Source organism: Oenanthe melanoleuca, chromosome 2, assembly GCF_029582105.1.
Source record: "Oenanthe melanoleuca isolate GR-GAL-2019-014 chromosome 2, OMel1.0, whole genome shotgun sequence".
Classification (NCBI taxonomy): domain Eukaryota; kingdom Metazoa; phylum Chordata; class Aves; order Passeriformes; family Muscicapidae; genus Oenanthe; species Oenanthe melanoleuca.
In genome coordinates this window covers 128,651,985-128,666,384 of record NC_079335.1, presented here as the reverse complement: position 1 = coordinate 128,666,384, position 14,400 = coordinate 128,651,985, and the positions used below count along the sequence as shown (strand labels likewise).

Below are 14,400 nucleotides of genomic sequence, written 5' to 3'. Positions count from 1 at the left end.
ATCACCAGTTCCTGGAGTCAGTGTGGTGCAGGAGTGACTAATACACCACCCCAAAATCCAATTGTCTTGCACAATCATAAGGAGTATCTTGCCTCCTATAGACTGCAGAAGAACCTTCCCTCGATTTGCAGCAGTTTAAGATGACACAGCTGACAGAGCAGGACCTGACACAAGAAACATTATCTCAGAGATCAGGAGAGAAATTATGGCTCATGAGAGCTGTGTTCAGCTTCAGTTTCACTTGCCTGTGTTTGTGTGAGAGCAAAAGGTGGTTTGAGAAGTTCAAAATGCCCTGTGAATACGCACAGCTGTTCCCTTCATTTAGAAATGAAAGACAGCTCAAAAACCCCAGCTGTAATTCTAGCAGTGGTGGTTGTGCCTCTCTCAATGAGTTACAGCTGGCCAGGCACTCAGATTCCCTGCGAAAGGCTGCTCTGAACTCAAACCGCGGGGCAGCACAGCACGAAGGGATTGCCATAGTAACCAGGCTCTGTGTCTGCAAAAACTGATGGACTGTTTTCAGAGGAAATGACATAGAAGTGGCAATCTCTGTCTCAGATAAAAATAATGCTCCCTTGATGAATCACATTGCAGGAGACGCATGAAGCTTTTGTTTTGATTTGGAAGTTTCTGGGTATGATTTAGTCCGTAGTTCTGTAAGAATGGGTTTTCATTTGTAAGCACTAGAGCTAACAGTACATTCTGAAATATATCTTGATATAGTTTTAGCTACTATTCAGAGTCATCTCCACATTGATTCATTCTTCACCATTCACATTTTTCTGGTGTAAGATTTCATGGCTTGAAGCCACAGAAGTACGAGTAGTATACACCACGAATTTGTCAAAGAAAGTACTATTAAAATTTTTAATTGGATCTGACTTGATTTCATTTTGATGAATTTATGCCTTGAAAGAATGAATAGAGCTCTCACCCTGGCTTGGAAGAAAATCTTAACTGTAGTGCTGGGCATGGGACAGCTCATCTGTCTATCAGGTGGCCCTTCAAATTTTACATGTCAAAAAAATAGAGATTGATATTCAACATACTGCCTTCTAACCCTTAGGACAATTTCATACTTATTTTCAAACACATCTGCTCAGTACCAGCAATGTGTCTGCAATTAGAAACTTCCAATCTTTTCTGATTTCACCAAGAGAAACCATACCAAGTACAGTGATAGTTCTCAATTTGCAATATACTTAGCTTGATCTGAGCTTTTCATTGTATTAGACTGATGGTCACCAGTCGTGAAATAGGCCATGGAATATTACCATAGAATTATTCCTGCAATTTGCCCCTAACTTCTGGCAAAACTAACTCTTTTTTTTTTTTTTTTTTTTTTTTTTTTTTTTTTTATTAAAAAAATTACTTATTCTCATATGTGAGTCTGTCAGAAAATGTGCACAAAAATTAGTATCTAGCATAGTCAATCAGTATTTGCTGAAATGTCCTATTTCCATAGTATGAGTTATACAGTACTGAACATAGCAGAATTCTTAGTGGAATCAAAGATATTTGGAGAAGAGATTTGAATGGAGAGCAAAGATAAATAAACTTACGCTGTTTTTCTAGAGATCTTAGATTTTGTTCTTTGCATGGAGACAACTTTACAGTAATGGCTTCAGAAGAGAGAAGAGTTTTTGTTGAAATTCTGAAAGGAAGCATGCCAAAGATGCACAACGAGACTGTTCAGACATGGTTTGTGTGCCAGTCATTTGCTGGGTTGTGTTAGGAAGATGTGCTTTGTGAGACAGACGATCAGGTGAACTGTCACAACATGATAATAAAGGACAAGGGTTGCTGTTTTCCTAAACTTTAAGAATCATGGTAACCACGGTAGAAATAATAAAGCAAGTCCTAACTTGAAAATAACCAGCAATCTGATATTATAAATCAGAGGCAATCTAGCTAAAACGTTTCATTTTGCAAAAATTACATTCCTCATGCCTGAAAAATTACACTGGGGTATGGGGTATTTGGTGAGAACATAAAGGTATGTTCAGTGAGATTTGCTGGATTTAAAAAAACTCGCAAAACTAGAATTTGAAAGATCATTTTAACCTGTCTGGAGACAACAAATTAAAGAAGTTAATAAGCTCTAAACATTGACTATCACCCCATCAAAATATGTATTAAGTGTTTTCATTTAATTGTGAGTATATGACTGCCTTCAGACATCATTTAAATATTTAAATACAAAAATATTTCCCTAGCATTTTGTTGTTTTGATTGTTTGGTTGATTTTGGATTTTTTTAAGAGTGACAATGTTTTAAGAATTGGATGTAGAACTTGTCATCTGTATTTGGAAAACAGAAAGATTTTCAGGCTGCATCTCACAACACACTGATTGTCATGGAAAGGACAAAGAAATAAAATTTCAGAAGTATGGCTCAGTACAGTTTTCCTCCAAAGCAAGGCTTTAGCATGAGATTATGAAACCATAAATAAACACATATGAAATCTCCTTGGGTTTTGGACCATTTACTTTACTTCTGGTTTCCAGTTTTGTCCTCACTGCTCTGGGAAGCTCTTGTGATGCTCACTGCTTGATTTTCTCCATCAGAAGCCCAGACAGTTCTCTTATCACCTGAGTGCAGTCTTAAACAGATGCAGATATAAACAGAGTTGTCACCAAGGGGTTTGGTGGCACTCAGCATGTTAGATGCACGGGCATATCAGACCCATTGCATCCTCTTTTTCTTTCTATTTCAGTTCATTGCCATTTGCCCTTTATCTTCTTCCTCAGAAACCCCCAATACACACCAAAACAGAAACAGCAAACCCTTCCTGCTGCACACAGTGTGAAGCCAGGTGTAAAGACATACTGGCATTGTATTTACTCTATTTACTCATCATTTTACCCAAATCTTTCCACACTCTCCAGGCTCATATTGCTTTTAAAATTTTTTTTTTTTTTTTTTTTTTTTTTAATCCTGTACAAAACACTGGGGAGCTGCTTAAATGGGGAGCTTCTTTTTACTCACTGGCACATCTTTTTTATTTCATTTCAGCTCTATGATGGGCCTGATGCACAAGCCAACCTGATAGGCACTTTCTGTGGACAATCCCTTCCACTGGCAGGGAGCACTACAGGGACCAGCCTTCATGTGGAGTTTTACTCTGATGGACTGAATGCAAGAAGTGGGTTCCAGATGCTATGGCATGTTAATGGTAAGTTAGCCAGGTTTCCTCTGGGAAGGTCCCTGCATGTGTGTAATGGAGTTCCAGCCTGTGCCACTCTATGCCATCTAAATGGAAAAATCCATTGCTCTAAAATCCATTGCATTCCCTCATAGTTCTTCACATACTTTCCCAGTGGATGTTTCTGCAGATGTACACAGTCGAAGATCAGCTGATTGGAGGTTGAGAGCAATTAGTGAAATATGCTTTCATTTCCAGGAGTAGCCACAGGGATGAAGGGTGTGTCCAGAATTTCTGTACTGAACAGGAGATAGATGCTGTAATGGGTAACTGTGAGTGACTTGGGCTTTTTAATTGGAACATTCAGCCCTCAGTTTTCTCCATTTCTATACAATTCTGTTTTCTGTGCAGGCTTCTCTATAGTTTAATTTACTGGTACTTGTTACCACTTCCAGCTGCCCCTGCCCCATTTCTCTGCATGAAGTGACATTGGCCAGGATGTGCTTTGGATGTTTGTTCTCTTGTCCTTGCATGGCATGAGAACTGTCACAGGCTTTATTAAACAGGCAAGCATGCACACCAACTATAAACAAATCTGTTAATGATTGTACAGTGGCAAACTGTGTTTTCAGTTTCTTCATAAGTGAGGCTACAATTGCAATATTTTTCCCTCTGCTTATTTAGCAGTAACTGTGGACTGTAACAAGGTTAAATCATGTGCCACTGTACATCCCACCAAAGGGGCTCCAATCCTAAAATAATTAAATGGCCCCAGCTGCCTGTCTGTGTCACCAGTCCTCTTCATTCAGGTCTGCAGTGTGGTGAGTTAGCTGAAGAGGGCTGCAGAGCCCCCACTGCGGGTTGCTGGGGTTCAGGCACGGGCTGAATGGAAGCTCCTTGCTCCTACCACAGCCTGCTGGAGCTTGCAGGCTCCACTGAGGGGCCTTGCATTCAGTGGGTGAATGAAGGGGCGTTTCTGGGTGAGGGAGGGATTGCTGGGGAGTGGGATGTGTGCAGGAGCCAGCAGAAGGGCCCCAGCACAAAGGTACCTTCTTGTGCTGTGGGCTGACGTCATTCGGGAGCTGCACAAAAGAAGAAAAAGCAGAGGCTTTTATGCACAGCCAGATGACATCAGTTCCATACAGTAGCCATGGTGCTGGGTTAACTTGCTTTTCTAAAGCTCTCAAAAGCTTTCCAGAATCTGCCTGCATGGTAAACACTCTTGTTCTTTCCCTCCTTTCCCACCCCTCTGCAGTCCTTTGCTGCACTGACATTCATTTCTCTGTCAGACAGCATTGCCCTTCTGTTAATTCCTGGACACTAAGCTCCACCCTAATGCTGCACAGGGCCCAGACTGCTAATGTGGGGCTATGTCTAAGCAGCAGACCAGGATCTGTGGGGTCAGATAGACCTGGCTCTTAGGGAATGTCATTGCTGGCTCAGAACGTCACAGCTGTGACTTCTGACAGCTTGCAATGTGAGTGCAAGTTCCTCCAGAGCTGAGCACAGCTGTCATCTTTTTGTTCATTCCAAAAATTTCCTTTTCTTTTCTGCACTGGTGTCATGCACAAATACAGCTATTCCTCTTACTCTTGGTGGCTGCATTGCCATTGCCTGGCTGCCATAGAGTGGATAAATTAGATATGTCCCTGTGTTTGGGGTACTATATTTACCTCCTCCCTTCTGAAAATCTTTAAAGTTCATAAAAAAAATTCACTGGAAAAAGTCTCAGTGTATAGGGGAGCTGATCAGGAGATGCAGCCTTTGAGTTGGATATTGGGTCTCTTCTTCACTGAGGTCAAATTCCTAGGGGAATCTACATCCAGATCTGGTAACATCTCACCTGACAAGAAAATAACAGAGCTACATATACTGCTGAGAGAAGAGCTTTTATTTCTGCTCAAGTGACAAATGTGTGCTCTAGAGTTCAAGCTGCTGTGAACTATTTCTCAGGCTGTCCATGTGCTCCTTAACTGGCAGTTGTGAAGCCTCTATGAGATATATATCAAGGACATTCACATTTTGATGGTAAAGAGAGCAGCACTTATATTTACCATGTGCCTGATACAGTTTGCTTCAGACACTCTTCCCAGCAGCTTTTTCACAGTTGTGTGGCAGTAAAAAAAAGGACAAAAGCTTACCTCATTGATAGCTGATTTGAATAGCCCCTCCTGCCATAGATAAAATAGATAAATAGATAAAATAAAACTATTTTGATTTTAAACATTTGTATCTGATCTTACCAGCTGCTGAGGAAACCTGCTTTGAAAAGTGGTTTCTTTGAAAACCTAAAGGCTTACACAAAGACAGAATTAGTAACTGATCTTAGGAGACTGCTCCTTTTTATGCCTAAAAGTGTCCTATGTAACTTTAACTTGTATAGAAAGCTCTAGTGCAGAGAAGTCAATTTAAAAATTATTGTGGTTCTGAAATAATGCTGTTCTTCTAAGGAGGTGTCATTGATGAGGATGGATTTAGAATTGATTTGGCTAAATCACTAATGTTTTCTTCTGCAGTCAAGGCCTCAAAAGGATTATTTACCAGTAGAAAGCTTTAATCTTCAAGGTGCTTATTCTACTTTCACTCTGTTTTAGGAAGCTTAATATAGGCAAATATATATGGGACATATATTGACCCTTTGAGAAAGAACAAACTAGTGGTAACAGTCTGGATATTGCAAAGATGAATTGCCCATCAAATTGCTTTGCCTAAAAAAAAATTCAGGAGGCCAAGAGGGCAAAGGTCTCTCAGTGCAAACTTACCCCAGTGACAACTGTCATATCTGAGAAGACACATATTTCCTGGAACTGTCACTTACCTTATTAAGCAACATGCATGTAGGGCCTCCCTGCTTTATATATACATCTGCATTTCATTGGAAGCTCACTCATTTGGCTGCTTGATTGTCAACAGACCTTTTAAATTTAATTGTCTCTTCTCAGTATAGTCCAAATTTGCACCAACTATTCTGCTTTCTGTTGTCAGTGTATGTGTCAGGTCCAATGTTAAACAGTTTGGTAGTTCTTCAGAGAAGCACTACAGAAACAGAGGTTAGATGAAGATGCAGAAGCCATTCACTGGAAACATTTTGTCAGGCATCCATTAGGATTGCTGAACACAGTATCATCCTGCATGTCAGCAAGGGAGCTGAGGTCCAGATTTTCTAAGCCTGAGTCATAGCTCTGTTGTTTATTTCTTGTGTAACCTTTCACAAATTGCCATTTTTTTCAGTTTCCAGAAATGACTATTCCTTTTCAGTGTCTTTCTGTCACATTAAGTCTAAGGAAGAACAAGGTCTGATATTAACAAATCAGAAAGCAGAAAAACCACAAAACAATATCTCACTTGAATTTTTACTGTCTTGCATAAACCCTTATCACATAAATGATTCTACTTCATCCCTTGGACAATATTCTATAACCAAACCTACCCAAGAGAGCAAAAGTTTTCAGAATCAAATCCAAATTATACTTCTCTCAAGTATTATTGTAGTACTGGCAAATATTTATAGTACATGTTCCTTGCAGTTAGAGTCAGCTTACATTTACTAAAATGTTTCACCATGAGTACCACAGCTGGAAAACTCTCTATTCTTTAATTTCCCTAACTTTGATTTTGCAGGAATGGTGCCAGTACTCTTTAACCTTTATGGATGGGATTTTTCTAGCATATGGCTAAGACATACCTGTGAATAAATCTGAACATCTAGCAAATAAGAGAGTTTTCCACAGATTACAACATTTCTGTTCAGCTATAATTATTAATGAGAATAGGGATCCCTCTTTGGTTACTGAACACCATCTGCTAACCAGGCAGGCAGTAATATGGAAAGATCTGTAAATCATCCCTTGCACAATCTTCAGTGAGTATGTAGATTTTAGTCAGAGGAAAGCAAAACCACCAAATATATGTTTCCTAAGTTTTTTGTTTGTTGTCTGATTTCCTAGCAACTAACACCAGACTAGGTAGTAGTTTTCAGCAGTTTTCCAGGGAATTCCAGGACCTTTGCACTACTAAAAGAGTATCTTCCCTCTCTTTTTTTTCCTATGTTTAACTGCAGGCCTGAAATGTCCAAAATTACTGCAAGAAGGTTGGCACAAACTGGTCATATGCTGTATGCAGGTCAGCTGCAAGTAACTTTTCCACAGTGCAGCTGTCTGCATTTCACAGCACACAGCAAGACTGTATTTCTGTGCTGAGAAAAACTTTTAAAGATGTTTCACTAGGAGCAGAATGGCTTGGTATTATTCACTATTACTTCAATGAGAGCTGAAATAATGCAGCTATTTTTAGGTTCTGCTTCTGCATTTTTATTTATTCCCTAAAGACCAAATATTTTACTTCGTTGCTCTAAACAGCACAAATTCCATTTATTTGAATAGAATCAAAACTTTATTTGATGTTTGCAGACAAATACAAACATTGGGATAAGGTTTGTATTCATGCAACTTTGTAATCAAAGTTTTGTGAGCATTTCAAAAAGTTCATTATTTGAATTTTCTCATTTTGGTGTTGTAATACAGCAAGTGAGTTTAAATTGGGAACATATGTTTTAATCTCTTAAGTATTTATGCAAATATTTTTTACAAATCAACTAGCATCTATATTTTCAGGCAAGCACAATAGAATTGACTTTTATCTTATCCTTATAAAAAACAGAAATATCATGCACAGACTTCCTGGGAGGTCAGAGATAGTGCTTCTGCTCTGATGTGGAGGTTTCTTGTGGCATATGCTGGTCAATCAAAAAAATTCAGGTGTGAAGTTCATGTATTTGCAAAGATCAGGGAGTTCTTCTTTCAGCTATTAGTCAGTGAATGCTTAGGCATAAACTCAAGTCATTCTGATTGTTTTGCAAACAACTTCTAAGAAATTAATATCAGAGACCTAAACTTTAGCTCCATTTTACAGTGGCATAGAATAGAATAGAATAGAATAGAATAGAATAGAATAGAATAGAATAGAATAGAATAGAATAGAATAGAATAGAATAGAATAGAATAGAATAGAATAGAATAGAATAGAATAGAATAGAATCACTCCATTAAGGGAAAAAAAAAAAAAAAAAAAAAAAAAAAAAAGCCTTTTCTGGGAACTTATTTAGTTGGAAGAAAAGAAACAGGACATTAAAAACAGTTTGACCTTCTTACTCCTCATGTGCTTCCAGAGAATGTCGATTGAGCTCAGAGGAAATACAAACCTCTCTGGAGAGGAGTGGGAGTAATCTGAATGCTACCTGCAAGGGTTGCATGGCAGTAAGGTCTGTGCCTCAAAGAGGAGCACACAAGCTTTCCACCCTTCGGAGCCATTTCGGGTTTAAATAAAAAACCGTCCTTTGTGGCTATCAGGAAACTCTTAGTAGGAGAAGCTGAGTCATAACTGCCTGTAAGTTTGAAAATGTTCCCAGCTTTCTTCAGGCTGAGATAAATAGCAATTGGCTTTGTTTTGCCTGCTGGAACTCCCCTGATCCCTGCTCCCACCCCTCAGGAGCAGAGACATTAAGTCTGTTTGTTGAGAAATCTTTGTTTCCCAAGCTGGCGAAGCGCTGAGGTCTGTCCTTAGTGGCTGTGTAATTCCGGCTGCTGAGGGGAAAGAAAGTCTGAAAATGCCACTGAAAGGCTTCCCTGACAACAACACCTTTTTTTCTCCAGTTGTAAAACCTCAACAACCTGGCTTCTTTAGAGGAAACCAGGCTGTCTTCCAATGGCCCTGGGAGAAAAAAAGGGATGGTGGTTTACACTGAAGCTTTCTTCCTCTCCGTCTCACTGATGAAATGCTCATGGATATCAAAGTTTCAGGGGGCTTAACATTTACCTGTGCTGACAGCCTCAGGAAAGGAAGCACACTGCCTTTTTCTCCATAGGGATTGAAGGCAAGAGTGGTTTAAAACACTCTGAAAAACTTCTTTAGTTCCTAAATTGAGATGCTCAGTAGCTTGACAAGGTAGCTTGTGACTGCAGGGCAAGCCACCTGCAGCTGCTCCATGTGCAGCAAGGTGGGGAAAAGGGACAAGGGCTAAGCCTGTGCCAATTCACCTGTGAGTCAACTCCAGCTGTGTAAAGGTTTACCTGGATTAATGGGAATTCTTTTGTTTAAAAGGCGCTTTCCTGGTGGATGCTGTGTGATGGATTGAGAGACATCAGTGTTAAATAACTGGCATGGCCTCACATCTGTATTTAGATGTCTCCTTTTTTAGCTTAAAAAATATTCTTACAGCTTTGCTCCCTTTCAGACCTGCTGCTCTTTCCCCTCATAGATTTGTGTTTTGCAGTCCTAGAAGTCCTGTAGCCAATTATGAGGAAGTCAAAGTCAGGTTTTCTGTGTGAAGCTGAAAGACCCCAAGGTAGAGATGATGGTAAATGCTTCTGGGACTTAGCAGCCACAAGTTAGGCTTGAAAGACACTAAGGAAAATATTTATACTTAATTGAAGATCTTGATCTACAGCTTCATGAAAATATGCTATAAAGCAGAGCAATGGTCAAAGACACCTTGTTCAAATTGCAAATTCTTCTTAGATTTAATAGAGATTAGATGAGTTTTACACATCTGTGTATATATGTTGAGCAGATCAAAGGGGTAGTTTATTTGGTTTATCTTACAAAATATCTCCTATAAATAAAGGCTCTGATGTAGATGTTATTTATCACTTCTGACATGCCACAGTATTTGTCTCTGGGAACATAGAGCTCATGGTTTTATTAACTATTTTGGGGCTTTGCAATGTGATTTTCCTCTGGAGATGAAGCCGAAGAGATTGATGGAGTGAGGGCATTACAAAGCTCAAGTGACCCTATAAATTCTGTGTAAGCAAAAGATTAGTACCTAAATGAAACACATGGGGGGCTTGTAATGTAAAGAGGCAAAAAAAAAATGCTGTTGGAAGGCAGAGTGGCACACACAAAATCAGATCAAACACAGAATCCTTTTCTTTCTGCATGTGACAGGTACATAGCCACCCTACTGGCTTTTCTAAAGGTAAGGTTTCAGTATTAATATAGCTGATCCAAATCTTCCTTGATACTGGGAGGGCTGCTGTGCCTTCCTACCGTGTTTATGACTGAACTTGGGCACTGAGTCAGGAATAGCATCTTCCTAGGAATTCATTAAAGAAAGGCTAGTGCTACACTTAGCCCATCTCCATAAAGCAATGATAAAACTGGTCTCAGATGTTCAGCTGCTTTGTCCTGTTAAACTAGGGCCTGCATTTCATCCATTGTTTTGCTACTGTTTTTGTAGCTCATAGTATGTAAGAACTTAGTCACCCCAGGGTCTGGGGAGTGGTGTTAGGACAATACATTCTTATCTGAAAAGAAAATACATAACTTTTCAAACATGGCTTGTTTAGCAATTGCACTGCTACAATTGAATAAAAAAAGAACATTAAACCCACCAAGTGTCAGAAAGCTGGTTTATCCACTGTGATCTGGCAGCTTGTAATCATGCTCAGTAGGCTGAGGCAAATTGCATTGTCTTTAATTTTATGATTTCTAAAGCAGTGGGAAATGGCTTTTTTACAACAATAGAAGGACCTCCCTATGGTAACTTAGCTTGTGCATTATTTGAAGTCAGTAAGAGCTGAGAATGGATCTGATTTAGCTTTCTTGAACTGATCAAGTTAGAAGTCAGTTAAAAAAACCCAAATTTTCTGTGTCTCAGTAGTGAGAGCAGATGCTGAGATTTGGTACAAAACATCCCAAAACAGGAGGTGAAGTACTTCCTGCACAGGCAGTGCAGACAGCTCCAGCCTGCCATTCTCTTCCCAGGTTCCTTGTGACAGGGCAGTGTACAGATTTGTGTATGCAATGGGTGCTACTGCCTGTCCTTATCAGAGCTGCTTTGCTTTGTTGTCAGGTTGTGGAGAAGAACTCTCTGGCCCTTCTGGTTCATTCCACAGCCCTGGCTACCCCAGCAGGTACCCAAGCAATAGGGAATGCATCTGGTACATCCACACAGCACCTGGTAGCAGCATTCAACTCACCATTCAGGAATTCGACATTGAGTATCACCCAAACTGCAGCTATGATGTTCTGGAGGTAAGAGCATTAGTTTTACTCCTCTAAAACACTCAAGTTATATTCCTTTCTGTCTGGAACAGATAATCCTAGGAATTGCAGATGCAGATGCAGAACAAACAATTTTACCACAATATCCCATTTCTGCAGTGGCTACAGTTATGCTCAACTGGTATTGTCACAGAAACCACAATGTTCTTATTATTTTTTGCTTTTATGTCTTTGGTAACTGTATACCTTGATCAATTATGATGTTATGCACTGTATGCTTCCTAAAAAGAGACAAAACTGCTTTGAAAAACTTAGTCTTAAAAACCCCAATTTTACAAAGAACTAAGTGTAGGGTGCTGTCCCATGAAAATAATTTCCTGATGTAAAGAGAGATGATGGATCACTGTGGGAGATAGCTCAGGTGAGACCTTGTGTAGGGCCTTCCAAGGATGTGGGGAGATTTATAACCCCGAGTATCAAAATTCTGAAGAATCTTTGCAGTCAGAAAAAAAATATATGAAAGAAGAGGCAATATCCTAGTCACCTTAGGGTGGTGGAAAAACGAGAAAAGGGGCCTCTCTAAGTATGTTCTGACCTTTAAGAGACCCATAAGATTGGATGACCCTGTTATATATGACATCTTTTCACTCATGTTGGTAAGCAACCAGGTGACCCATCTCAGCTAAAAGAGTTGAATCGACTTATAGTACAGGAGAAGGGATAGGAAATAATTTCAGGAAGAAATTGTTTAGAATTATAGACTTTCTCAACTGCCCTCACTAGAGACATTTGAGATCATTAATGGAGGTACATTTGTTTTGACTTTTTGTCAATGTTAATACATGAGTGACTTTTTAATGTTTTTGTAATGAATGCAAAAGATTGATTAAGAGAGCTTGTACCACTCTGCAGCCTTTCTTCTCCTTTTCCCCTGGGTGATGTGATACAGCATACAGTTAGACAACTTTCTGTTCAGCACTCACACCTATGCTCTGCTGCCCATTCCCACATTCTGCCTTCTGTAGGATCTGGGTGTAAGGAGGTTGTTCCATGAATTCTCCATCAGTAGCATTGGCAAGCATGCCTGTATGTCACATTGCTGACACCAGAGACTGTGAGCAGTGACCTGTACTGGCTGGCTTGGGTATTGATGAAGTCTGTTGTATTGCATCTTCATTGTTCTTTGTGCCCAGAATTACTAGACTGAAGGTAGCCTGCCTATAAACTTCTATTATGCCTCTGTTGCCAGAGGAATCCATTAAGCAGCCTCCAAATCAAAATTTGCTGTGGGTGACCATTTCTTGAGTAGTCCAAGGACAATACCTGCACCTGCAGATGGTTGCTCTGGAGCTATCATGATCCAGCAAGTGTACAGATGGCTGAAAACCATTTGTTTGAGAAATTTTTGACTGGGAAGGTAGCTGGCCTAAAACCAGGTGAGTGGGTTGCCAGACACAACTGCTTAAAGACACTGTTTAACAGGACCCTGCAGTTTGCTGCTCTGTGTTCCTAAGCAAGGTATTCACCTTGCAGAGGTGAAAGGTTTCCTTTCTTTGCCATTTGCAGCTTAGTTGCTGTGTTTTGCTTCTTTCCAACCATCCTGATTCATCTGCACAGATGCTTGCCTTGCTGCTTGAGCTCCCTGCCTTCCTGCCCTCAGAGTTGGCATGCTTCAAGCTACTTGTCTGCTGATCTTGGCTCATCCAGTTCCCAGCACCAGCCTCTGATCTGCTGGCAGATAACCTACATAAATCAACTTACAGGGGAAAATTGATTCATGTCTTAGTGCATGATCAGAGGTCCTGCCTGGCAGCATAGAGCTTCCCCTGCCAAACTGCAGACACAGTGGAGCTTTGCCACATGTACATTTTCTTGCTTTTGTTATAACATTTATTCATACCATGATTGACATAGTCTGAGCAGAACATAGTCTGAGAAGTGATGACTCAGATTTAGTTGAGGAAAAAAAAAAAAGAACATGGCTAGCCAATTTCAGAAGCTGCTTTATCTTGTCATCTTGTCACCTTCTTTCCTGTAGCTGTCTATGTATTTCCAAGCTGAAAACCACAAACACATTTAAGTTTGCAGTGTTAATAAAAAAAGGTCACTAGTGTGCTTTTGATACCATGTTTTTCAGTGATCACTAAGGTTCCTAAGGTCTTTCACATTATCATCCCAGAAGTATCCTGTCTAAATACCTCTGGGGTTTGAAGACTATTTTTTCTCATGGCTACTCTCCTGATTTCACATTTGCCTTATCTCTGAGTATTAAATTTACTGCTTCCTGCTTCCTTTCACATCAAACAATTTTCCAGTTTTAATAGGAAGTCAAAATCAGTACTAAAGTAGCTCTGCACTCTGCTCTCCCTCCATGTCCCATTCAGTCTGCTACCTGAAATAATATGTCCTGTAATAAATATTTCTCAGCAATCATAAAACTTGCTCTCCTGGTTGCATTTAGTTTTTGTTTAGGAACACCTTCATCCCATTGACTTGCCAGTGAATTTAGGAAAATTCTAAGAGATATTTCTCATTGCAACACCTGTGTTGATAACTTCATTTTTATACCATAGTTTCTTGAATATTTCAGACTTGCACATTTGTCTGAAGCATGTTTGTTCTTGTAAAAGGCAACATCTCCCTTCCTTTTCCTTTGACAATGCCTCTTAAACAAGCTGTCATTTCCATGTCAGTATCTCAGGACTGCCATATGCTTCATCAAAACTGTGCAATAATAGTTAAATTAATTATTTAATGTGAAATCCTCAGATTATCCCCCTGGCTCAAGTGTTTGATGCATTTTCCTTTAATCTTTTTCCCCATTTCTTTTATGACACTGTTGCAATCTCTATTTTTCTTTCCCATGAAATTTCATTCCTTTTATAAACATCCAGAAGCAAATTTAAAGTGTTCTTACAGATATTTTCTAGAAATTTTTCATGGAAATAGAAGACATTATTTTTGGACACAGTGAAAGAATTGAAATAATTTTTAAATGACTTCTATTGAAAATGCATTCATAGAGGAAAATTATCATGTCTGCTTTGAATAAATTATGACACATAAATTATGACATCTTCTCCTTTAGCATGGACCAGATTTTCACAAACTATAAATATATTCTTCCTCAGCAAGATGTAGCCCTTGCACTTCCAAGTCAGATGCTTTGGTCCTCCCATTTAAATATACAGAAAAATAATGTATTGCCACTGTTCTTAATTCTCTGTCAAAGCCAGGCTCTCTCTTTATAA

At 39.4% G+C, this 14,400-nt stretch overlaps 1 protein-coding gene across 1 annotated transcript in view; it reads left to right on the top strand.

The window, feature by feature from the left end:
• CUBN (cubilin) overlaps window positions 1–14,400 on the top strand; it is a 140,111-nt gene that overhangs the window by 52,546 nt on the left and 73,165 nt on the right. The window contains exons 28-29 of the mRNA XM_056484926.1: window positions 3,016–3,175; window positions 10,998–11,179. Coding sequence (XP_056340901.1) covers window positions 3,016–3,175; window positions 10,998–11,179 — 342 coding nt within the window. The remainder of the gene's footprint in view (window positions 1–3,015; window positions 3,176–10,997; window positions 11,180–14,400) is intronic.